We start from the raw sequence: 26,939 nt of genomic DNA on the forward strand, positions 1-26,939 counted from the left end.
CTCCTTCCGCCTCTTTTGCCCGTTTGGGTTAGAACCCGGCTAAGTATGCATTAGGTTTTATGATTATTTGGTGCTACAAAGTCCCTGTTGTGTGTCTTGACAGTGGGACACTGCAACTCTCAATCCTAAGGGTCATTCATGTCTTTTCTGGTTGATGAAGCCTCTCCCTTGGGAAGTGGAGAATCAGAGGGCGCAACTATTCATTTTTATTTTTGCGTCGCTACATAAGGCGCATTTAAAGAACCCCATCCCTGTTTTTGATAACATTTACTCCAGAGCTGGTGAGTCACGCTTTGTCCACCTGGGTGCCCGCGATTACTCACCCTCTAGAGATGGGTCTCTCCAAGCTGAAGGCAAACAGGAGGAAGGAGGACGGCCCAAGCCCACCTCCACCCCTTCGGCGCTTACCTTCCTGAGGCAGGGGCGCCATCTCCTCCGCTACCACGACTCAGTCAGCCGCCAACTGCTCCCGCTCACTTTTCAAGTTTTGAGCGCTCTTGGGATTAAAGCTCCCCAAATAAGCCTGTGGGGCTTCTCCGTGGTTTCCGACGACAGGCGCACTTCGCCTGCGATGGGGCCTTTTTGGCAGAGCGGAGCGCGCTTCTTTGAAGTCGAAGGAAGCTAAAGGGACTTGAAGCAACTGGGAAGAACTGCGGAGGACGTTGGGCTATTTTCACTTTTGAGTCGGACTTTATGCGATGCGCGAAGTGTTTTTTACACACACACACACACACCAAAGAGAAATGAGGACAGCCAAGACTTTAAAACGGGAATTCTACAGAGCAGAAATGTTGGGCTCGGGCTCCGTAAGGAAAATCGAAACAAATTCCGATGCATCAACCAGTACTGAGAGGATTGGAGAGAAAAAAAGCAGCGCCGTGGAATTCGTTAAATTAATTTGACTCTGCCGTGTGGAAAAGCCATCCGGCTTCAGTGAAGCCTTCAGCACAAACAAGGAACTATCCCGCCACGCTGGGAAACCAGCCTCCTTCCAACACGCACGCATAAACAGGGAAGAGACACCGTCCCCGCCCACGAGAGGGCGGGCCTTCCTCTTGCCCAATCCCGAGTCCTGCTGGAGAGTCCTCGCAGGCGTTCACTTGGCGAGAGTGCGCCTGTGCAAGTTGTCCCAGCTCCTCTCGGGTCGTTGGGGGGGATTGTTCCGCCATTATTGTTTATCTCCTTTGCGGGGCTTCACTCGGTCTTCGTCAAGATGCCGCGGATCATGATAAAAGGGGGCGTGTGGAGGAACACAGAGGTAACGTTTTCACGCTTTCCCAATCTTTTTCGAGCCAGAGTTGCGCTCTTTCTTATATAGGGCCTCTGCGGTTAAGGCCATGGCGCCGGACAAGCGCATGCGCAAAGGGCCCTGACGCCTGCGTGGAAGAGAAAATGGATCTGGCTAGCGGCTCCTTTTTTAATTATTATTGCGTCGGGATGGCAGCTTACATCTTGCTCTCCCATAACGCCAAATAACAAGCGAAGCTAAATTCAGTGTCTGTTTCCTTCTCGGTATTGGGAGACTGGAACTTCCTCTCCCGGTCTCAATGACAACCAGCGTACTAACAAGTTAGACGAGGAGTAGGAAGCGCTGGTTGTGGACTGCCATGGTGCAGGGCAGGGGTCTTCAAACTTGACAGATTTAAAACTGGTGGATTTTCAACTCCCAGAATTCTTCTTCCAGTCATGTTAGCTCAGGAATTCTGGGAGTTGAAGTCCACAAGTTTTAAATCTGTCGAGTTTGAGGTCTCCTGCTTGGGTGGCAGGTTGGACTAGATGGCCTACAAGGTCCCTTCCAACTCTGTTATTCTGTTGTTGTTTTGGTCCACTGAAGCCTCCTGGGTGACTTTGGACACTCTCGCCCTAACCACCTTTCACAGGATTTGTGTTGATGGGGGGAGAAACAGGACAAGGGAGAACCACCCATGCTGCTTTTAGGTCCTGTAGATACAAATCAAGCATGCCTAAGTGCAGGGTCCAATCTGGGTTGGTCATCTGGACCCGATATTTTAGTCTACCGAGTTTTTGGACTTGTGCTGGAACTCATCCTCAGAGAATAGTTTTTTTTTTTTTCTCTTACATAAGTGCTGATAAGATTGCCAAAGATTTTTTATGGTTGTTTCAAATTGGCTGCCTTGTATCTTCTAAACTGTTGGCCAGATGTTAAGGCGTAATAGGAAACCTGTGGCTCTTCCCTTCAGTTTCATTAAACATGGCCAGGGCCTTAAGAAAGACTGAAGCCAATTCCATGATAGATCTTTTCTGAGAGAGGGAAAATTTGAGCCTGAAATATAAATGTGCATGGATTTTCAGATAGGGATATTGTAGCTGGGCTGCAAAAATGTATTTGATGTGGCAGAGAATTCTCTGAATGTGTTTGCTGCCATCTAGCCATCATTTGAATTTTTGTATCCTTAGTGCATTCCTGCTGTTGCATGTAAATTTACACTGAATATATGAGTGAACATTGGAAAGTTGTATAATTTGGAATGAAAACTTAATTATGTCAATTATGTGCATGCTCTTCCAGTGATTTGTTTTAAATATAGGTAGTTTTTGACTTATCACCAGAAGGGAGGCCAAAATTTCTGTTGCTAAGTAAGACAAGTGATTTCTGCCCCATTTTATGAACATTTTTGCCACAGTTAAGCAAATCACTGCAGATGTTAAATGAATCTTCTGGTTATTAAGTGAGTCTGTCTTCCTCTGTTGACTTTGCTTGTTGGAAGCCAGCTGGGAAGGTTATAAATGCCAATCATATGATCCTGGGACAGTGCAACTGTCTTAAATACATGTCATTTGCATTTTGATCATGTGACTGTCAGGATACTGCAACTGTTATATGAAAACCACTCAATTTTTTCAGTGCCATTGAAATTTGAACAATCACTGAATGAATAATTGTAAATTGAGGACTATCTATAATGGAGCCTGAACCAAAGCAGAATACTAATCAAGCCATCCATGCCTGACATTTTTCACTATCTTTTCTAATCTAAATTATAAGGAAAAATCAGGTAAACTGCAAAAAATATTTTGGAATTCATTTTCACACAGATAATGCATTCAGTGAAATAAGAAACAAATGGATAGTTCAGTGTTTGCCAGACTTGGCAGTCTACTCATCAAGCTGCCAGGATTGAAAAGCATTGGGCTAGTTATATATTCAGTTGTATTGGCAGTCATAGAGGAACATGTCTATTAACAAGAGCCATAACTGTACCTGAATATTCTAATAAAAAGTCATCACAGAAGTCTGCTCCATCAATTTTATCTACTGGAACATGCTGGTCCATACAAGGTCCAGCTTACCTCGTTTTCTTAGTAAACAATCCCAAATCTTGTTTTCAATTTCATTTAATTTTTGTTCTTACATTAAGGGAGGAAGAAGGGAAAGGAAAGGGGTTGGTTATGAAAGGGAACAAAATTGACCTTTAGTGCAAGCCTGGCCCCTTTTTATAAGAATTTTTGATTGCAACTGAAAACAAAACCTGTTAAATAAATACTGTAATAAACAAAACTCTTCTTTTCTTTTAAGGATGAAATTCTTAAAGCAGCTGTAATGAAATATGGCAAAAACCAGTGGTCCCGTATTGCATCTTTGTTGCACAGAAAATCAGCAAAGCAGTGCAAAGCCAGATGGTAAAATAATTTCATGTAATTTTAAAGTAAATGTTGGTGAGAAATTTAGATGGCAGAGGCCTTCTAAAAATAAATTATTTCTACAAGAAAACATAGTTTTGAAATTAATGTCAGTAATACATGTAAAAAAAATTATACAAAAGAAATCCAAGCAAGAAATTCATTTCTTAATACTGAAGGTCAGTGCTGATATTTTTAATGTATTCTTATATTTGATAGAAATTTATTGTTAAGCAACAAAATTTTCATTTTGAATAAGGTATGAATGGCTAGACCCAAGTATTAAGAAGACAGAATGGTCACGAGAGGAAGAAGAGAAATTGCTCCATTTGGCCAAACTCATGCCAACTCAGTGGAGAACTATTGCGCCAATTATTGGACGAACAGCTGCCCAGTGTTTGGAGCATTATGAATTTTTATTGTAAGTAATTTTTCCTTGTAATGGGAGGATAGATTTGTATATATTGGAAGACTTCCTGCTATATAAACTTTTTGAAGAAAACTTTGAAATGCTTAGTAATACAGGAATTATAGTATTCCTAAAATTTTGCTTTGATTCTTTTTCTTACAGCATTCTAGAAATTGCAGTGATTACTAAATTATGTAATTTTCTTAGCAGTGTTGTTTTCTTATCTTTGTGCTGTTTTTTGTATCATCTTGATAGAGATAAAGCTGCTCAAAGGGACAATGAGGAAGAAACTGCTGATGACCCTAGAAAACTTAAACCTGGAGAAATTGATCCAAACCCAGAAACTAAGCCAGCCAGGCCAGATCCTATTGATATGGATGAGGGTATACTTGATTTATTTTTCAAATTATGTCTACCTTTGGTCGTTGCAGTCCCTGAGTATTTTTCCTTTTGTGTTTTATGTTTTTAAATTAATGTTTCACTTATTTACTTTCTTCATTAAATCAATAGTATGATAGTCTTAGTGCTACAGGAGGGGGGAAGGAAGGAAGGGAAGAAAGGAAGGAAGGAAAAAGTTAATTGAGCTAGACTTGAGGGAGTCTTTCTCTTATAAACACAGAATAGCCTTAGGCTGGGTTGCCCCTAAATGTGCTTTTCTCCCTATGCATATCCTGGTGTGCTCATTGTTTTCTGAGGATCTCTAGGAAATAGTTTAGGGTTAGGATACTTAAAGCACTCTTTCGATAAAGAGTGAACTAACAGCATGACTAAGAGTCCATGTTAGGGATTATATCACGGTGACAAAACATTATTTCTTGGTTTTTTTTATGTCTGCTGATAGCTGCCCTGTTTAAAACTGAGTCCTATTGAGGAGGAATGGGTCACAAGACCATCTATCATTATGAGAACTTGGACTGTGACTAGACAGATCCAGTTGAAATGGCAAAGCCTTATGAAATAAACTGGAGTGAGTTTGATTTTCTGACTCCCAGAGTCCCAAAATGAAAGAAATGAATAGGGTTCTCCAGTCATCAAATTAACAGTGTTAGCTTGGTCACCTTTTTGTTAGACCCAGCCAGTTTCACTCATTGTTGACAGATAAGGAGAGATCATGTCCATCCTATACTTACAGAATGCTGCAGGGTTTGATGCTCCTTCCCCTTCTGTTTAACACTGCATAAAACTGTTAGGTGATTTCATCCATCAGTTCATGGTTACTTATACATCATGGCTATGGGGCGGCTTAATGATAGTGTCAAATCTTGGAATCTCCAGTACTTATTCAAAGAGCAGGTGGCAGTTGTGACCAAAAAAGCTTTTTACACAGGTACATCTAGTGTGCCAGTTGCACTTTTCTTGGACTGGGGAGCCTTCAGACAGTCATTCAAGCCCTGGTCACCTTATGATTGAATTTATAGAGAGAGCTGTATATAGAGCTGCCCTTGCAGACCATCCAGAAGCTAAGCTGGTCCAGAATGCCACATACAGGCACTATTGGTACATTATGCTCACACGACCTACTGCTTCATCAGTTGTTCTAGTTACCAGTCAGCTTCCAGGAGCACTTCAGGTTGCTAATTATTACATTTAAAGTTGTTCATGGCAGAGCATCTGGCTTTGTAAGAGATTGCTTATCTTCGTTTGTTTTGCCCATCCCAGTAAGACCAAGCAGGGTGACTCTTCTAATTCCCATTCAAACAATGTCACCTTGTGGTATCCAGGAAGTGTATCAATTTTATTGCAATGCTGATCCTCTAGAATAGTATCCTCCCAGAGACATATTTAGGAAAACTGTTGAAAACATGGTTGTTCTTCTAGGTTGTGTGATAAAGTGGTTATAGAGTCCCCATTAGTTATGTTTGCTATGGTCGATGTATTGCTTTTTTGCTTAGCCAGGATCTTTTCTCTTACATTTAAATGTATTGGTCTATTTTTGTATATAAGCCATCCAAACTCATCAAGGAGTTGGGCAGTCTCAAAATTGGTTTGAATAAATAGATGATGATCTTATCCAATAGTGCTGGGTATACTTTAGATTATAGTTTACAGGAGCTTCCTTAATTCACACGTGTGATGTTACCAGTGGCCTTGCAATGCAGTTTTCTGAATATTGTCAAACTACTGGGCCTAACAAATCAGAAAAGAGAAGCTGAATGTAAACTGTTCTAGAAAATGGTGTTTAAGCCTTAAATTTTTCAGTCTGAGATTCTAGCCTCATTAATGTAGAAACATCATTATTTAATATGGAGTTAATGTTTTCCCTTGAATATAGAGCTATAATGGATATACGTTAAGAATTCTGTCAAGCTGAATGAGTTCAAAGAAGACATAAGTGATGTAGAATTTGTATTAATCTATAGGGTTTTTTGTCCAACTTTTGAAAGACTTTTCTGATCCTATGATGGCTGTTTGTAAATGAATGAATGGTAACTTTGTATATTTGTTTTGCAGATGAACTTGAGATGCTCTCTGAAGCTAGAGCTCGTTTGGCTAACACTCAGGGAAAGAAAGCCAAAAGGAAAGCAAGAGAGAAGCAGTTGGAAGAAGCCAGGTAAGCCTACATCTCAAGTACTTTCATTGGATGCTGTTGCTTCCAATCAGATTTAAGATTAAATCATAAATCGTAACAAAGTTTTCATGCTTCAGTTTGGCATAGATAGCTTGGATTTTTCAGGATTTGTTTTGTATGCATAGCAAATCTATGTGATGGATTCTAACCCTAACTCCTTGCAGCTCCTAATACATTTGAATCTAAATGAATAGACTCTATTCCCTTCCTTATCTGATTAACTTTCTGCATAATTACGCAGAATTTCACACATAATTGTGATAAAGCTAGAACTAATCACATATTTGAAATATTGTCTTTAACCGTAGACTTTTTAGGAAGTCTTATTTCACACAGATTATTGTCTTTTAAAATTCAACAGTTAAATGGAGATTTGGGGTTTTTTTTAAATAAAGTATGGATATTTTGTTTCCTTCAACAAAAGAGGTCTATATGTTATACATAGCCTTTAATATTCACTTCAAACTTGATTTTACTCCTCAGGCGTCTTGCTGCTCTACAGAAAAGGAGAGAACTCCGAGCTGCAGGAATTGAGATCCAGAAAAAAAGAAAAAAGAAAAGAGGAGTAGATTACAATGCTGAAATCCCATTTGAGAAGAAACCTGCTCCTGGTTTCTATGATACATCAGAAGAAAACTATCAGGCACTGGATGCAGATTTTAGGAAACTAAGACAACAAGATTTGGATGGGGAATTGAGATCGTAAGTAGAATTTGGATTAAAGCAGTACATGGAGCAAAATCTTCTGATACATCAAATTCTGTCTGAGGTCTCACAAAGCTTAAACATGGATGTTGTTCCAGTTGTAAATGTTTCTCTTCATACACAGCAAGAGCAGCCATTTATCTCCCGAGGGTTTCTAATTGTTTAGGAAAACATAAGGATTGCGGAAGGATGGGAATACCTTTCTTTTTGCATAGAGATAGTGAATAATTTTTTTTCCACTATTTTAAATCTAGCCAGTTGCATTTACTAATCCCTATAATTTAAAAGTAACAATAAAGCATTGGAATTTTTTTAGGATTAATCTTTTTGTAAATATAGGGTAACCATATTTTGTACAACTTCCTCAAAAGATATCTGAAAGGTTGCCCTCCATTTGTGCTCCCGCTTCATCTTATAATTATAACCATCTTAATATTTATCAGTGCTAAATCTTCCTGAAAAAATGGCAACAGCATATTTCAGATGCAGATTATAAATAAAATAATGTACAGATAGTCCTTGATTTGTGACTGGTCGCTTAACAATAGTTTAAAGTTAGGATGGCCTTGAAAAGGGTGCTGTAAGTAAAGCACTTCCAAATGATGCACCTGCCTCCCCATGATCACATGATTGCAATTTGGGCACTTGGGAACCAGTTCACACTTAAAACCAATTGTGATTATATGATTGCTATTTATAATAGTCTCTGCTGGCTTTGCCAGGAAGTCAGTGCTTTCTGCTGTTGGGAGGCATTTGTGCATGCTCTATCCTGGGCGTCCAGGGCCCTAAGGTACCCCATGCTCCTTATTTTACTGCTGCCTTCCCGCTCTGGTGCTTAAAACCTCCCTGCCAAAATCTAAGCACATTAAACCTCCACTTGGGCAATTCTTAGAAAAAGGGGTGGGCCTTTGGCCTGGATGACAGGAAAGGCAGGGCGGGGTAGAGCAAGAAGGAGCCCAAGAGGAGAAGAACAATAAAGCATGTTCTTTCCCCTTTCCTTTTCCTCCCCTTTGTCTGGTCTCCCTCTCACTTTATCCCACTTTTTTATGCTCTTCTCGCTCATTCTCAAACTCAGCCTCCTCTCTCTTTTATACACTGTTACACCATTTCTGTTTTCTCCCTTTTGTTTCTGCTTAGGCACTCAGCTCTGATTTGTCTTCCCTTCTCCCTCTTTTTCCACCCTCTTCCTTTCTCCCCTGACTTTGGAGAAGCACCAGCAGTGAGCAGCATGTCAAAGTTACAGTGGTAGTGAATGAGGGAGGCTTACAATCTTTCCTCAGAGTTCCAGCTGTTTTAGTCCAGGAGCTTGGCACTCCTCTTGCAGTCACAATGTTGCAGTGAGCCACAGACATATGATTGCATTTTCCAATATTTCCTACCTACTTTACATAAACACAGTCAACAGGGAAGCCAGCAGAAAGTTGGAAGTTGCTCCTGCGCCCACCCTCACTGCTTTTTTGCCCACCTGCACTTAGTAGTGCCTGCCCGTGGCACTTGCACACCCACGTCTGCCAGTTTGCTTGCCTGAGACTCCCCAATCTCTTCCCATTTGACTGCGTGGTCCTGAAATTATAACAGCAATTGGGACATATCCAGGATTGCTGTCACGAGGATCTTGTGATATTGCTCTCATTACATTTTGATGAAAAGTGAAACATAATACGTACTAATAACCAAGATTGTAAAAGGATTTGCAAACAACTGGATTCATTGAAATTTAAGATGATAGCTCCTATGAACAACAATCTTTCTATAAATTTTATCTCTTTCCTATCCAGTTTTGAAACATATCAGATAATCTTTGCAAAACCCTTGTATTTAACTTTTTTTAAAATTTTATTAGGGAAAAAGAAGGAAGAGAGCGAAAAAAAGATAAGCAACAGCTGAAACGGAAAAAAGAATCTGATTTACCATCAGCAATTCTTCAGACTAGTGGTGTTTCAGAATTTACTAAAAAAAGAAGTAAACTGGTGCTTCCAGCTCCTCAGGTACATTGCTTGTTATTATCGCTGGTGATTCTTCTGTTAGTGTGGTAAAGAAATGTCTTCCAGGTTTCTTTAATAATGGAAACAGAGTGCTCATCAGTAGAAGCAAAAATTGTGTTTCATTTAGTATTGGAGGCTGCAGTAACAAATAGGTTGTGATGCAGTTCCTTATGTCAATGTATGCAAATCAATCTGCCTCTCTTTGTGTATCTCTGTGTGTAATCCATGTGGTCAGAGATAGTGAGAAAATGAAGGTAGAACTATAAAGGCAATGGTTTTATTATGATCTAGACAACCCATGTCCCCTTGGATAATCATTTCAGAAATATTTCCTTACCTAAACAAAGAAACAGAATGACCAAGTGCTAGTAAAAAAGCAGTGGGAGTAGGTGTGACTTCTAGCTTTCCACCAGCTTTCCCATTGACTTTCTTTGTGGGAATCTGGCAAGGGGCATTGGAAATCTCCCTTTCCCGGCAGGTAAAAAAAGTGACTACTGCTGGGTGGAGAAGAAAGGGGTTATAAGATTGGCTGGGAAACTGTCATGGAGCATTGAAAATAAAGAAGCAGCACACAGTAGCACTGAAGAAGCCACAATTTCCCCCAATTTCATTTCCTCAGAAGTCATGGGTCCTAGATACCTCAAGTGGGCTAACATCCATAGGTTAGCCTGTTTGAGATGTCTTGGTTCAAAAATTGTTGCCTTATAAGGTGTCATTTCTCCCAGTTAGAGAAATGACAAAAGTTTTAGTAATATATGGATAAAAGATTGTGTATTAGAATAAATGTTGCGAGATTGACAATGTGAGAATCTATACAACCTATGAGTAAGGATTATGAAAGGATAGCACAAAAGATTTGTAACCAACTGACACACTGTATGTATATAACTGGAGGATGGTTTTATGTTTTTTATGTTTTGTCTATATAGGTCTTAAAAATAAAAAAAAAAAATAATAATAAACGTTACTGTTTAATTTGTTGTTTTAAGTGTTATCTATCTTGGCCTTGTTCCCCATAGTTTTCCTCACTTCCAATTATCCTCTCCTTGTTAATGTCATGAATTACCTTCTAAGCATCATTATGGCTGTACTCTTAAGAAATCAGGAAAAGTGACAGGAAGACAGGAGATCTGGTTAGTTTAGCTAATACCATTTTATCCTTCAGATCATTAGCAAATCTTTTCCCTTCATTTTTCTTATTGCCATGGGCTCATTTTATAGTTCCCTTTCTCTCATCAGACGTTTTCCTGTTTTGAGAAATGTTCTGCATATATTTATTGGCACTCAATATCACTGTCTCAGGTATTAGGCAGGGGTGGGATATGACAGGGTTAACTTAAGAGTTCGGGATTTATGAGCTTCCCTGCCTGCCGCCTGTTAATCTTCATTAGCATGCTGCCTGCTGAGAAGCAGCCTTTGAAACAGACCTCTTTCTTGTTTTTTTAACTGCAGCTGTGCCTTGTTTGGCAGCTGAAGTTGAAAAAGCAGGAAATAAAGGTCAGGTAAGAGCCCGGGCAGGCGGGTGGGCAAAAACATCAGCAGACATAGAACCGGTTCTATGTCTGCTGCTCTTCAGAGCTACCGGTTCTACAGAGGTGGACAGAACCAGTAGAAACCCCCTCTGGTATTAGGATTGCTGAGGGAAGGTTACCATTTGGTGGGAGAAGGTATTCCGAACATTTTTAAATGAATAGTAGTTGCATTCATAGGTGATGAGGCAGAGTGGCAACGCAGATGCAGGACTTCCTATATTCTGCTTGTTAAGGAGCTTGGATGTTTACTATACTTAGTTTAAAATCCATTAAATATATTTTGTGGTTTACAGTGTAGTCTTAAAGATGAGAAACTTTATTTTCATCAACTGCTAACTGGAAGGACAAGTAGCTCTTCTGTATTAGCTATAATGAAAAAAGGAATTATCCATGACTAACCAGTTAAGGGTTTTGTTCTTTATTGCACCTAGGTCAGGGGTATCAAATTCAATTTCATTGAGGGCCTCATCGGGGCTGTGGTTTACCTTGGGCATAGCTGACTGAATGGGTGTGGCCAGCTTGACATCACTCCCCAAAGTGCTGTTATGTTTCCTCTTAGCACTGGGTAGATTGGGCTGAAGCAACGTGAGCCAGCCCCTTACATTTTCCAGGATGGCCCCATGAGTAGGATCTGACCATATTGCGAGCCAAATTCGGCCCACAGGCCTTGTGTTTGACACCCTTGCTCGAAGTGGGATATGTAGCACAAGCTCTGTCTTCTTTCATAACACCTTTTTTTTTTCCTGAAGTTAAAAGTTGGGATTTTTACTAACTGTTGCCAATGTCTGTATATTACAACCTGCAGTATTGTTTCTTATTTCATTTGCTCTTTTAAGATTTCAGATACAGAACTTGAGGAAGTAGTTAAAGTTGGTCAAGCAAGTGAGATTGCCCGTCAAACAGCAGAAGAATCTGGAATTACAAATTCTGCTTCCAGCACGCTCTTATCAGAATACAATGTAACCAACAACAGCATTGCCCTTCGAACACCTAAAACACCTGCAGCTCAGGACAGAATCCTACAGGTAATGCCTAAACAAATACTGATTCACTTGCAAATTGTCCTGCAACTTCCATTACTACCGTTCTTCCTGCTATGGAATAAAAACAGAAGGGCTAAATACCAAGCAGATAATTTTTTACATATTTATTTGGTTCCTATATATAAATAGATAATTATTGTGACTTGGTGGAAACAGTTTTGGTATGTCCTCCTTTTGAGGAGTGGGGACATTGCAGACCTATTCAGAGTGTGAAGGGGGGGTAAATGCAGAAGCAGCTCAAATAAAAGGTTTAAAAAGAGACTTTTTGTAACCAAAGTGAACTCTAATTTAAAACATTCAGACAATGATTAAGACTGTAATTCCTTGTTCAGAGACATTAGGTATATGTTGGTAATTCTGTGTATCTGTGTATATGGTGATTCATAATTGTTTTACAATTGTTATTGTAATTGGTGATTTTGAAAAATATTTATTGTGTATTTTGTATGTCTTCCCTACAGGAAGCTCAGAATTTAATGGCACTTACAAATGTTGATACCCCCTTGAAAGGGGGTCTTAATACACCCTTACATGAAAGTGATTTCTCTGGAATAACACCTCAGAGACAAGTTGTTCAGACACCAAATACTGTGCTTTCAACTCCCTTCAGGTAAATTCGATTCTTGAGTTGTTGAGAAGGGCATTTTAGATTTTCCTGCAAAAAATGAGGGATATTTTCTGCTTGGATGGTTAGGTTGATTCCTAAGACAATTCCCAGAAGCCTCTTAACAAATAGGGCTCTGTTACACAGAGGAAATTTGAATAGTTGTGGTTCAGTGTATTGAACAACCTCACTGAAGCATCCTCTAATAAGGATGAAGTGGTACTTTTCGTATATAGAGTTGTACCCTTAAGGATCTTTACAAAGAAAATAAAGGTACAGTTATATAGGTATATGTGAAACATAAAACTGTGCTTTAGGTAAGAACAGAAGAACCTTCCTGCAATGCTTCTTTAGAACATTTTAAATTGGCTGCATTATGATAAAACAAAATTTGAGATAGTGCTAATATTCTGAATTCTGCTCAAAACATGTTGAGGTTTGCATGCATAGATTTGATGGGACCCTGAAAAGAGTTCCTTGCTCCTTTGTGGGTTGTTGTTGTTGTTTTTACCTCAAAGCTATGAGAGTGAGTAGTTCATAGATTTTTTTAATGTTTTCAAAAGTATTTTGAAATATCAAGAATTCTCCTTGGTTAATTTTTATGCTGGTTTTGAGTCCTAGTGACAATTTAAATGTAATGTATATGTTAAAATAAGTTCGAAAAAGAACAGGAATCCTCTTTATCTTCCAGTACAATTCCTGCTTTATTATTATTATATACACAACAATATGAAGTCACAGCTGCCAGTTCTTTAGGTGGTGTTGGCTTTCATACACATCAAGTAAGATGCCACAGCGTATCAGTATAGTCCATGTATGGATTCAAGCAGGGTAGCCTTTTGTATTTGATAGATGGAAATTTTGTCAATGTACAGTGGTGTCCAAAATTTTTGGTATGGTGCCCAGTGTTCCAGAAACCATTTGGATCATGGCTGGTTTACTATTGCATTATTGTAATTATTATTAGACATTTTTGCTTGCTTTATAGCCAGAGAAAAAAACAGTTTCTGCTTAGCTGTATAATAGTAATACTCAGGAGCAAAAACAGACACTACTACATTCACAGGCACCAGTCTGTATAAACTAGCAAAATCTGCATTTAAATGCACTCTGAAAATCACTGGCAACCAAGTTGAAAAATATGCAGTATGCACGTACAGAAAGCCCCTCTAATGCAAAACAAAATTGAAGTCTATTTTCAAATTCAATCCGAAAACTCAACATCAGCAAGTCAGAGAAATATGCAGCGTCCACAGAAATAATAAACTAAACAAGATTCAAGAGCCTATCTATGTTCAACTATTCAAAATAGAATTATTAGAGATATATTTTTGAAAAGGCTGTTTATTGGTTTCAAATCTTGAGTTTCAAGATTTATTTAAAGATGAAGATTGTGATTCAGAGAAGTTGTTACGTGAGAAATAACAGGCTCATTGATTGGTGAACAGGAGACTGTCTCTGGTATACCCAAGATAGAACTGCTGAATTTTTCCTTCCAAATCTTCTAGCTTACTGTGTCTGTCCAATCTCATCTACTTTGTTCAGCAAACAAAATTCCTTTTTGCTACCTCTTTTCTATGCCCTTACAGTTTTGTTAGCTGCTGATTCAAAACTTAAAACACAATGATATTAGCAAGTGTTCTGATGGATATATTTAAGTGGTTTATACATTGCCTCAATTACTGATGCATTCTACCAATTTTGTATTTTTCTAGGACTCCTACTCATGGAGCTGAAAGTCTGACTCCTCATAGTGGAATGACTCCCAAGCCAGTGATAGGAGTGACACCAGGCAGAACTCCATTGCGTGATAAACTAAATATTAATCCCGAAGAGGGATTGGCAGATTACAGTGATCCATCCTATACAAAACATATGGTAGGTAAGAAAATATTTTCATCAAAAATTCAGCCAAGACTAATTTCAAGTTTTCAGTTAAGTACAGCAAAAACGACATGATTCATCATTTTTTATTGCAACTATGGTGATCAGAGATAGAGATGGGAGCATCTTGGTGATCTCCCAGTGCTCCCTCTGACCCTAGGATTGATTGGGAAATGATTATCATTGACTTTTGCAAGCTGGGGTTATGATTCGTAAGCATCTGTAGAAGGAAAAAGATGAAAAGGGGTTGCTAGGGTCCTAGTAAGTTTGCAAGAAATTGTGATTGAAAAAGAATAAACATCTTATTTTAAACTTTGCAATACTAGCGCTTTGGTAAGAATTTTTACGTGCCACAATTTAGCTGCTGGTTTGCCGCTTCTTTATTGTAAGGAACAACTGAGAACAAACTGAACAAACATAGCCAGTTTGGTCTAGTGATTAAAGCACCAGGCTAGAAAGTGGGAGATCCAGAGTTAAAGTCCCACATTAGCTATAAAAACCATCTGGATGACTTTGGGTGAGTCACTCTCAGCCCAATCCACCCTCACAGTGTGGTTGTTGTGGAGAAAACAAGGAAGAAGCAGTATTGTATATGTTTGCTGCCTTGAGTTACTTGTAAACATAAAGACAAAAAAAAGAAACAACAAAAAAAGAAATTTATTGTGAAATGTGGTTTGTTAGGTTAGAAATGAATTATATTGTGAATTTTTCATAAAATTTTTGCCATTTTTATATATACCTGAAAATGATTTCAACTATTCTTCTAGAGAAAAAAGCATATTTGATTTTAGGAAAGCATTTTTTTTCTTGTATTGCCTTTATTCAATTCTTTTAACATTTTGTAGGAAAGAGAATCCCGTGAAAATTTGCGTCTAGGATTGATGGGTCTTCCTGCTCCAAAGAACGACTTTGAAATTGTTCTGCCAGAAAATGCAGAGAAGGAGCTTGAGGATCATAACGCAGATGATACATACATAGAAGATGCGGCTGATGCAGATGCTCGCAAACAGGTAAAATGTATAAAAGAGGTAGCAATTAATTTGTCATCATAGAACAAAAGGATGCTTATAATATATCTTCCCAAGTATTATGATTATTTAGATTATATGTCCTGCTTCTAAGGAATATTCTCTAACAAAGCTAACGATAAATAAATGTAAACTCTGTTAAAATGATAAATTGCAAAAAATGCAATTAAAAATATTAGAGGTCAGAGTATCAGAACACAGAAGATATCTTCCTGAGGCATGGAAATATAAGAATGGGATTCAGATAAGGCTCCTTCAGAAAACATTCAATAGGCAACATCCAGCAGACTTATGATTGTCTGTTAGAAGAACATGCAGGTTGAGCTTTGTAGCTCTTCAGTCATTACGTATAAATGGATTATTTGAGTTATTATCCTGTGGTTGAAGATATTTTTTAAATTAAGATTCTTGGCCTTGGTCTACATTCAGGCATCTCTCTGGCGTTATTTGAAAGCTTATACCTTACTACATCTTAACCTTGCACACTGCATGAATTCCACCATTGTGGTTAGACTTTGACTCACTGTATTATGCAATCCCAATAAACTTTTGAGTAAATCATGGGTAAGTAACTGACTACGGTAATGATCACTTCCTAAACCAATAAATATTTAGGAGACAGTTATATAAACCACCTATATACTTCATTATCAGTGAAAAAACAACTGCTAAATTGCTTGTTCTCAGAAAAGCAGTTAAAAAATGAGACAGCACTTGGAGATATATTCATTTTAGAATGGGAAATTGTTCAGTTACTGACTTTCTGCACCATACTTTTGAGATTAGGACAATACAGAGACCATTACTAACTATTGTGTATAAACATAGACAGTACGGGTGGTGGGGTGGTTTCTCCTGCTGAGTCCTGTCAGTTGCAATTTGGATTTGGCAATGTAGATTTCCTATAATATGATAGCTTTTATTTGCTGGCTTAAAAACCAGGAGGCTGCAAGTTGTAATCCTGCCTTAGCCATGAAAAACCAGCTGAGCCACTCTCTTAGCCCAACTCACCTCATAAGGTTGCTGTTGTGGGGAAAATAGAAGGAGGAGGATGTACTAGTATATTTGCTTAATTTGAATTGTATTTGGAAAAAAAGGCAGGATATATTTTTTTAAAAAAAAGTCTGGGACAAATTGTTCCGCTTTATGGAAGAATGATTTTTTATTGTGGAATGGGATTTCTTTTTTAAAAAAAAATATTTGCAGCACTACATTTCTCTGCTCTATATTTGGTTTAGGACACTGTTTTCTCTAACAGATTTTGTTGGCTTTTCACTGTGCTGTGTTGCTCAGAAGTCATGCAAAAACTCACCCTAACTGCTGAAATCTCTTTCCAGACCATTCGAGAAATGGAGCGTCTAAAGGCTTTAAAGCGAATGCACAAAGCTGTTCAAAAAGATCTACCAAGACCTTCTGAAGTAAGTTATTCCTAATTCTAATAAATATGGGCCTATTTCCGTAAGAGGGTAAAAGAATAAATCTTGCAAAGTTATACTATAGGAGTTAATTGTGAGGTCTGAGGTGGAGAAAGGGCCCTTTAGGATCATTCTTTTTTTTTTTTTAAAGTATCCCTTTCAGAAAACCCATTGATGTAGTTTTGATTGATTACAATTTTTTTAAAAAACAGTTGTGTATTCCTAATTTTTTGTAAGCTTAAAATGTGTTTATCTGTGCTCTAGTTACAGAGTACATGAATCTAAAAACAGTAGAATTTAGATTATAAGAGTTTGCTCCTAAGTGATAATGTGAATGATTTTTGTTGGCTTGTTTTAGGTAAATGAAACAATCCTGAGACCTTTAAACGTAGAGCCACCTCTAACTGATTTACAGAAGAGTGAAGAACTGATTAAGAAAGAGATGATCACTATGCTTCACTTTGATCTTGTGCATCATCCTTACGGGGAGGTCCCCGGCAGCAAGAAGATGAAAGTTCCAGGACTGGGAGCCAGTAGCACAGAACATATAGCATATCTTGAACACAATCCATATGAAAAGTTTTCAAAAGAAGAGCTCAAGAAGGTCACACAATATTTATTGGTATCATTTTGGTCCCTGTTTTGTCTGCTTACAATAACTCTATTTTACACACACACAAAAGTACTTCAAAAAGCGTTCTTCTTTCAAGTTGAGAACATTTATAAAGCAGGGGTTGGGCACTTCTTTTGGTACCAGAGTGAGCTTAGGGCTGAATATGCGTATTTGTGTTTTTAAGTATGGCCTCACCAGCTGTGCTAGAAAAGGCAATTTATTAATCTGTTGCTGCAACCAAGCGGTTGACTAGCGGGCTATCACTGTGCACTGTGGTGTTAGATATGTGGGTTTTGTTTGAAGATTCTCCTGATATTTTGCTCTCTAGTATAGCAATGCACTAATGCAGCTACCAGGTACTAAAAATCTAGGGTGGATAACCTATAGCTTGCAGGTCTGATCCATCCAAACATCTGATTCACAGGGCCTTGTGCAGAGGTTTGTCTCCTCAGAAACCTTCAACCTTCCCTATGTATGCTTATGTAGTTTTTCTTTCAGCTACCTCATACTTTGTCTAAATTGGTGGGTAGAATATCAAAGGATTCCACCTTTATATGGCCTTGTCTAAAATATGAGGACTTGAAGTTGTACTGGTTGATAAAATCATGCCTGCACATGACCCAGCTGGAGCTCTCAGTTTTTTTCATATCTCCTGCACCTTATCCAAAGAGGGATGGCATGAAGTAGCCAGAATTAGCAGAAACTACATTTCACTTCACCCCAACTGTTGTCCTCTCCTGTCCTGCTTTGCAGTTGCTCCTTCCCATTGTCCCTGGGACATGTATTGCACTAAAAGACTGGAACACAATTTTGGATTTTTAAGTTAGTCCTGTTCCACATTTCTGATGTAAAATATTTTTCTGAGAATGTTTAGAACTTGTACTAAAGGTTCATTATATATCTAAGAAGTTGCTGCTTGATTATTTGAATTTCTTAACATTTTGAATGACTTGCTAACCAGTTTATTCTATTAATACAACACATTTGATGTGGCTCATCATAAATCGAGTCAACTTATTTGTGAATCTCAAACACTTTCTATTTCATCTTCCAATTTCATTATCTTGCAATTTTGGAAATCAAGAATAAGTTAAGTTTAATTTTAACTTAACTTTAATTTTGGAAATCAAGAATAAGTTAAGTTTAAGGCTTTTTAGTTGGTGCTGGCATTGGGGGGAAAATAATGAAGAAAGGAAGGAAATTAAAGCTTATGTTTCAGTTTCTCAGATCAATTTTTCTGGTTATTTCAGATAAAGCCTTTCCCTAAAACATTTATTCTTTCAAGTTTTTACCTAAGCAGTATCCCAGTTAGACCTAATAGATCCAGCTATCAGTTTTATGATTTTGTAATCCCATAATGTGAATACGGTGGGGGCCACCTCTCATTGTTCTTTTTGTAGATCCAAGTAGATCCTGACACCTTGATAAAGGGCTTACACTCAGCTTGTTCATATTGATCTATGATGCCAAAGTGTATGGAACTGTAAAAAAATCAATATTCAGTAGTGAAAATGGATTCTAAAATTTTAAGGACAGGAAACTTGAAAGAGAAGTAAGAATTTTTTTATTTATTGACCATGTATTGGCCTGTATAAAATACAGATGATTCTTGACTTACAACAGTTCATTTTGTAACTGAAGTTACAACAGCAGTGAAAAATTTGACTTACCACCATTTTTTCACACTTATGACCATTGCAGCATCCTCATAGTCTTGTGATTTACTGTGATGCTTGACAACTGACTCACATTTATGACAATTGCAGTGTCCCAGAGTCATGTGATCCCCTTTTACAAACTTTGAACAAGCAAAGTCAATGGGGAAACCAGATTCACTTAACAACTGTGTTACTAATTTAAAAACTCCAGTGATTCACTTAACAAATGAGAAAAGTCATAAAACCGGCAAAAGTCACTTAATAAATTTCTCACTTAGCAACATAAATTTTGGGCTCAGTTGTGGTCGTAAGTTGAGGACTACCTGTATGTTCTTCCTATAGCAAAAATGCCCCTATAAACTTCCATTGTATGTATATATTTAATTAGATTTAAATCCTACCGTTTCTTTCAGGAGGTCAAGATGGTTGCCATGGCACTATCTCCTATTTTTTTCTCTACAACCACCACTCTGAGGAAGTTGATCTCAGAGTAACTGGATCAAAGTCATAGGTGAAGTGCAGCAAAAAGTTTACTACAACTTTTTTATTCCAAACAGGCCGAAGACCTTCTGGCCCAAGAGATGGAAGTTGTGAAACAAGGGATGGGCCATGGAGATCTTTCAAGTGAAGCTTATAATCAGGTGTGGGAGGAATGTTACAGCCAGGTCCTGTTCCTTCCTGGGCAGAGTCGCTACACAAGAGCCAATTTGGCCAGTAAAAAGGATAGGATTGAATCACTTGAAAAGAGATTAGAGGTTAGTATAATCCTTTTTGTCCTGATTCTGTGGCAGTTTTTGTTAGTTAAAAAAAATATAATTTAGATCCTGAATTAAGGCAATGGTAAACTTTTTATGCACTGTGACTAAGAAGTAAAAATGGGAGGTCCTGGGGAGAGAGAAAGAGAATATAAAATTAAAAAGTAAAACTTACTTACTGATGAACAACTGAATACTTTATAGTTTTAACCATAATCCTTTCGGTTTATGTATTAGCCAGGGAAAAATGAATAAGATGTGTTTGAAATTTTCTCAAATGGAATGAGAATTTATCACCACCTTTCTGCTCCTAGGGTGACATTTCCGAATGCCATCACCAGGATTTGCTGTGCTAGAAATAGCTAACATCATTGGTTCATGAGCCCAGAAAAAATATTTAGATTGTATAAAGGTGTTTCAAATTTACGTTGGATGTGGAAATGTGGAAAATATACACACTTTTATCATGTCTGGTGGACTTGCAAAAAATATCACCTTTGTACTGACCAACTTCTTTTGCATTCCATAACCTTAAATCCTAGACATGATTATTGAATGGGATTCTATAAAGTTGGATACTTGAGGAAAAGAGACTGGTAAATACTGTATTTTTTGGAGTATAAGACACACCTAGTTTTGGGGAGGAAAATAGGAAAAAAAATCTCTGCCTCCCAGCAATTTGCCTCCTTGCAGCAAGCAGCCTGTTTCAGTTTCAGCACAGTCTGATTAGCACAAACAGCTGATTGTCGGTGGGATCGGCTTCCAACTATCAGCCTATTGCCACCTCCGCATGGCCCATTTTCAGCCTCCGCACACCTCGTTTTCGGCCTCCACGTGGCCCATTTTTCATCTGTTCTAGTTGGCGAGGATCAGAATGGGTGGAAAATAGGTCACGCAGAGGCCAAAAATGGGGCGCACAGAGGCGGCAATAGGCAATGGCAATCCCTGCAGTCTGAAACAGCTGATTGTCGGGAGGCTGATCCAACCGACAATTAGCTGCTTGTGCTAACCAGGTTGTGCTGAAACTGAAACAGGCTGTTTGTTGTTTGCTGCAAGGAGGCAAATTGCTAGGAGGTAGAGGCCAAAGGGTGTGGGCCGGCAGGTGGGCGGGCCTTCGGCAACATTCGTTGTATAAGACGCACAGACATTTTCACCCACTTTTGGAGGTGGAAAAAGTGTGTCTTATACTCCAAAAATATGTTACATTAGCCTCTGAATTAGGGTTAAATCATCAATAATCTTAATAAGTTATGTTGAAACCAGAAACACTGTATTTTGCTAGTCTACCATGATAATGGATGTTTCTCTCAAGTTTCAAAGACATGATTTGCCATGCATGATACTTAAGGGCTTTCATAAAGTACTCAGGCTTCTGTGCTTATGATCTGGAATGGATATTGTTATCATCCAAAACCATACTCAAGTCTACCAATTTTGCAAATTTGCAAAAGATTTGCAAATATATAGTAATGCTATTGTATAATAGATTATCTGTGACTTTGTTTTATGTAGCTACACTTGCATAAAATTAGTATTTGTGTCACCTAAATGAACATGTGTGGGTTTAATGATTTAGGGGTAACAAATATAAATTGTTTATTTATGAATATTGCATTTGAAGTGTATTCTATGTGGAAGACGTAGCTGAAATTAACACAAATGCCTGGTAAAGGTAAAAATAGTCTGTTTTTCAAAGAACTTGCAGTATGCAGAACACACTTAATAGCCCAGCAGAGTGCACTATTGCTCTTCATGTCTTCCATTAAATGGTCATATAATATGGAAGAGGAACTGTTTTCTTAAATATTCTAACATAGTATTTTTCTCAAAAATGAAAATTATGTGGTATCTTAAATATGAATATTAAATATTCACTCAGATTTTTGACCCTATAGATTAAGGCTCCCAATTTGTTGATATTTAAGTGAAAGAAAACTTCAAGTTCAGTAGGGTTTATTTCTTAAGGCACAAACACATATTGCAATCTAAAATCATGCTACAAATGAAATATTTTATTTTTAAAAACTATTATCTTCACGTGTCTTCATGTGCATTGTTTGTTAGTCTTGTCTAGAATTTAGATAATGATCTTTAATCTTCCTTTGATTCTCCTACATGCCCCTTAGGTATTTTGCTTTCAACAAATAATTGCACACAAACTGAATTATTTATTGTACCATTTTATTAAATTATACATAAATGTAAGGTGAATCCTCTGATTTTACATAAGTGTATGATTATGGGCTTCCTAAGTCCATATACTATACACTGAGATACATGAATCTGTTTCCTTCAAATTTAGAAAATATACTCACTTTGTTTTTTTTGCTGAAATCTGCTAAAATCTATTTTGTAGGATGTCAGTGCAGGGCTTCATGCTCTCATATATATAGGCAGATTGGGAAGGAACAAGCCAATTTTCTGTGATTGTCCTTTCTGTCTGCTGCAAAGGATAGAGAAAGAAGATGAATCCATTCTTCTGGCATATGCTGTTTGGTTACTACATTTACATGAAATAGTGGCAAAAAGAACCCCAATGCTGTGGATCAAGTTCCCCACCATTCTTTTAAGGCTGGAATTTCTCTACATTACCCAAAGTTATCTTCCTTTGAGCCATGTGTCCAACACAGATTTAAACTCCTAAAAAGATGTGGTACAATTTAGTGCCCTAATAAAGGAATCCTGACTGGTTAACTACAGAGAATATAGTGCTTTTTCTCCCTATCCCTGATTGGAATGCATACCCAAGTGCTGCACTCTCCCATAAATCAGTCTTTCCATTTAGTTCTTTACTTGTAACACGTTTCATTCCCTTCAAGGATCTGTTGGATTTGGAGGGGGTGGGGGTGTTGGTTGCTTCATTTCCGTCTGCACTGTCTTTGCCAAAACCCATGTCAACTTCTTTTTTCAACATGCATTATTTTTAAAGTACATTTCATCTCTTCATCTACTACCTTTTTATTTCTATTTCATTGTTATTGTCAAGTAGGCCCTGATAGCAGGCAGTTCTGTCACATCTTGTGGCAGTAGTAAACAGTTGTGTGCTGATACAAATTTTCACATAAGTTTTTAAAAGTTGGGGACATACTTGTTTTTGGGATGTTCTGTAGCTCCCCTGAGTGAGTAGCATAAAATTCAAACCGAAGAACAAAAAGAGTATTAATTTAGTGCAAAACCTTGGTGCAGAATTTGAGAATATGTGATGGTGGTGGGGTTTTATTATCCACCATTGGCCACAAATTTGGAATGTCAAGATGCATCTCCAATTCAACCAGTTAAAGGTTTTAAATAATATTCAGAAATAGAGAAAATCCATTTTTCTGAATGTTTTGAATAGGAAAATATTTCCATTACTCAAATTCAGATGGCTTTGTGAAATGTGTGCTTATGTTTAATAAACAGAGTAGGGTTGCTGAGCCTTAGTGGCACAGTGGTTAGAGTGCAATAATGCAAACTACTTCTGCTGACAGCCAGGTGCCTACACTTTGGCAGATTGAATCCCACCAGGCTCAAGGTTGACTCAGCCTTCCATCCTTCTGAGGTGGGTAAAATGAGGTCCCAGATTGTTGGGGCCAATATGCTGTCTCTGTAAATCGCCTAGAGAGGGCTGTAAAGCACTGTGAAGCGGTATATAAGTCTAAGTGCTATTGCTGTAGTAACTTTGTATTCTATTTAGACTGACTTTTGAATATAGATACTGAATCATATGTATGAATGTATCTGACATTGTGCTTCTCAATTCTATTCATTTCATTCTGTTTGCCTTTATTTTCACAATCCATTTATTTGTGACTCAGTATGAATTTTCATGTTTTCCATTTTTTTGTTTTATTATTGAACTTGCTACATTTATATACCACATTTGTAACAGGGCGATTTACAATTTAAGTTAGGGTTTTTTTTAATGCAGCATGCTGGCTTTTACACACTAATGTCAGTAATGTAATTTTTATTGCAGGAATCAGTAAAATTAATGTAAATGTATAAATATTTGTTTTGTATTTGTAGAACTACAGACAGACAGACAGAAATAGACTGTGCAATCAAAACTACAGTCTCTCTACAATTAAACACATAGCTTTATCATTGTGGTTTATCAAAAATGACGTCGGCTGCTCCTGCTTGTTTCCTTTTCCTAATAGAAGCAACTAAATGTTCAGTTTTGCAAATGAATCAAGATTCTGATGCTGGTTTGTTTAGGGAGGATTCTGAAGGGGGAAAAACAAACTTTCTGTATGCTTGTTAGAGTTGCAATAGGAATTGTCAAATATTTCCATTTGTTTAAAAAATGGCTTTTTAACATGGTACCTGCCATTTTGAATTTTCCATCAACTTTTGTGCTATGATATGATAAAGAGTGGAATTAACAGTTATTTTAGAAGAATTTCCTTTTTAGTTTACAGCCAACATCCTTAAGTATTAACATTTATATACTAACGTTTATTTTACTCTATAAAAGTTCATGATTTTAAAATCCCATAATTCATCTTGAAGTGATTCTTTAGGTCATGAAATGGTTTTCAGAACCTTTATTTGGATTAATGAAAATTGTTCAAAATTCATCCAGATAGAACATAGGCACAGGTTATTTATGGAACACTGGATCCTATCAGCTCTACTGTAGTGTTGTGTTTGCTCCAGAATTTTCCTCAGAATGTATATGAAAAAAGACAAATACATTAATTCCACAAGGATTAATTTTATGAGTTATCTTTAACGTTACTGATATCTTTAGCTTTACTGTCTTATCTTTCATTTGTTCTTTTTTAAACTTGGACTTCCCTGTCTGTTCTGTTCTCTTATTTCCATTCTACCAGAATCCCACATTTGCACTGTTGGAACAGTGTGGAAAGGTTGATTTGCAAAGATAAGTTACATATGTAAACACTTAAAATTCTCCTATAAAAAATCTGTGTGTACTATCTTAGGGAAGAAGATAAATGTAAGATATAACATCCCTCCTTTTACAGCTGAACGCTGTGTGTTGTGTGTGTGTGTATGTGTGTGTGTGTGTGTGATATGTAATCATTAGATAATCATGCCACATTTTTGATTGGATTTGTCAACAGATTAACCGAGGTCATATGACTACTGAAGCTAAGAGAGCTGCCAAGATGGAAAAAAAGCTAAAGATACTGCTTGGTGGTTATCAGTCTCGAGCCATGGGACTCATAAAGCAATTAAATGACTTGTGGGATCAAATTGAACAAGCTCATCTTGAACTGTGCACATTTGAAGAATTAAAGAAGCATGAAGATGCAGCTATCCCAAGGCGACTGGAGGTAAAATTGTGGAGTGTTAATCTACAAGCCATCTCTTCAATAAATGACAGTGGTAAAAGAAAGAAATTAAGTAATGCAGTATTTGTAAATTCATTTTTTAAAAAGATTGTATATCATACAATCATTATATTTAGATTTCCTTTTAGATTTGCCTTTGCTATACAGTGCATATCATTTTATTCTTCCTACTTTTTTGAACATTTTATAAAGTATATTAGAAATTAGCTCTCTCTACATAATATTGCTGAACTCCAGATTTCTGTCACTTCCCATTGAAAATAAAGACTTGTCTGTGTGGCTTATTAGGAAGGTTTTACTATAATCCTTTACTTTCATACTAAGGATAGCATCCTATTCCTTACAGATTATTTCATGCTAACTTTATTACATTTGCTCTTACAGTGCCTAAAAGAAGATGTTCAACGGCAACAGGAAAGAGAAAAAGAACTTCAGCAAAGATTTGCAGAATTTATGCTGGATAAGGAAACATTTCAGTCAAAATATTAAGCCTCCTGTTTTCCTTTTACCATGATACCATTGTTTGTAACATTTTTCAGATGCAGCTGATAAATTATGACATGTGTCTCCCATCAAAATTAAGCACAAGCAAATGTGCTAATAAATTTATATTGTACTTTAAGAAGATGCTTTGTACCTCACTGTCATGTACCTTTTCCTTCAGAAGAAAGAAGTAGAAATGCATACATCCTGATTTAACAAGCATAATTTGCATGCTGTAAAAATGCTATACAGGGTAAACATTCCACACCAACCTTTTAATTCACCATACAATTATTTTGTTAAAGTTACTGTTTCCTTGTCCTTTTAGAACTTCACTTGAGATCAAGGAAAAGTATATATTTAAAACAGTCTTTGTGCCACTAATTACTGTGAATCTGGAATGTAAAGCGGTGTATTAAAATGTATTTGTGTCTTAACGACTTGAAATTTGTTTCCAAGTTATTTTTCTAAATTTTATTCTAAATTGAAACTAGGTAACAGCATTTATTACGATCATTCAAATAATATTCATATTATTATGGAATTTATGTATTTCATGTTTCATTTTGTGGTTATTTTGTTGATCATAAAATAAAAATTACAAGTTCATGAAACTTAATGTGTATGACATGAGGGTAGACTGAGAATATCTGGTGAAGATTACCTCAGACTTCAAACATGGAACTTGAAAGTATATGTTCACATAGTCTTGGTAGATAGACTCTGTTTTCCTGCCCCCCCCCCCCCCAAAAAAAAAAAATATCTGGGAGCTGCTGTTAATTCAGCAGAACTCTAGCTGTTGGAGCCTTTAGGGTCTATAATTGCCTGGAAGCAGCTTGTCTGCAGCTAGGAAACTACTTGAGGACCTCCACAGCATTTCATAAGTTGGCCTTCTTGGGATGTACTTCCCTGGTATAATCCATTCTCGCTTTAAGAAGAACCCAAACTCAAGTTTTATAGTCCCTCATCCCACCCCCATCTGCTTCCACTACCTCCCTGTGTTGTCGGCCCCCCCTTTTTTGTTGTTGTTAGTTGCAATGTCATGTCTAACCCATCGCAATCCCAGGGACAACATTCCTTCAGACCCTCCTGTCCTCTACCATCTTCTGGAGTCCATTTGAGCTCACGCCTACGGCTTCAGTGACTCCATCTACCCATTTCATTCTCTGTTGTCCCCTTCTATTGCCCTCAATCTTTCCCAGCATTAAGCTGTTCTCCAATGAGTCCTTCCTTCTCATTAGGTAGCCAAAGTACTTGAGTTTCATCTTCCGGATCTGATCCCCCTTTCTTACTTGATGTCTTATCACCACCCCC

The 26,939-nt window shown here is 37.5% G+C and overlaps 1 protein-coding gene across 1 annotated transcript; it reads left to right on the top strand.

Moving 5' to 3' along the window:
* The first annotated feature begins 1,111 nt into the window (after positions 1 to 1,111).
* On the top strand, positions 1,112 to 26,072 carry CDC5L (cell division cycle 5 like). The gene is made up of 16 exons (XM_026707611.2): positions 1,112 to 1,258; positions 3,539 to 3,642; positions 3,902 to 4,063; positions 4,307 to 4,434; positions 6,503 to 6,602; positions 7,104 to 7,322; positions 9,169 to 9,313; positions 11,679 to 11,867; positions 12,347 to 12,495; positions 14,205 to 14,367; positions 15,219 to 15,383; positions 16,739 to 16,819; positions 17,175 to 17,420; positions 19,645 to 19,842; positions 24,912 to 25,124; positions 25,527 to 26,072. Exons 1-16 carry the CDS (start codon positions 1,214 to 1,216, stop codon positions 25,629 to 25,631), a joined length of 2,412 nt encoding a protein of 803 aa, XP_026563396.1. The 5' UTR covers positions 1,112 to 1,213; the 3' UTR covers positions 25,632 to 26,072.
* The last annotated feature ends 867 nt before the right edge of the window (positions 26,073 to 26,939 follow it).

The sequence above is a fragment of the Pseudonaja textilis genome, chromosome 1, assembly GCF_049901715.1.
Source record: "Pseudonaja textilis isolate UNSWEBS1 chromosome 1, rPseTex1.2, whole genome shotgun sequence".
NCBI classification, from domain to species: Eukaryota; Metazoa; Chordata; class Lepidosauria; order Squamata; family Elapidae; genus Pseudonaja; species Pseudonaja textilis.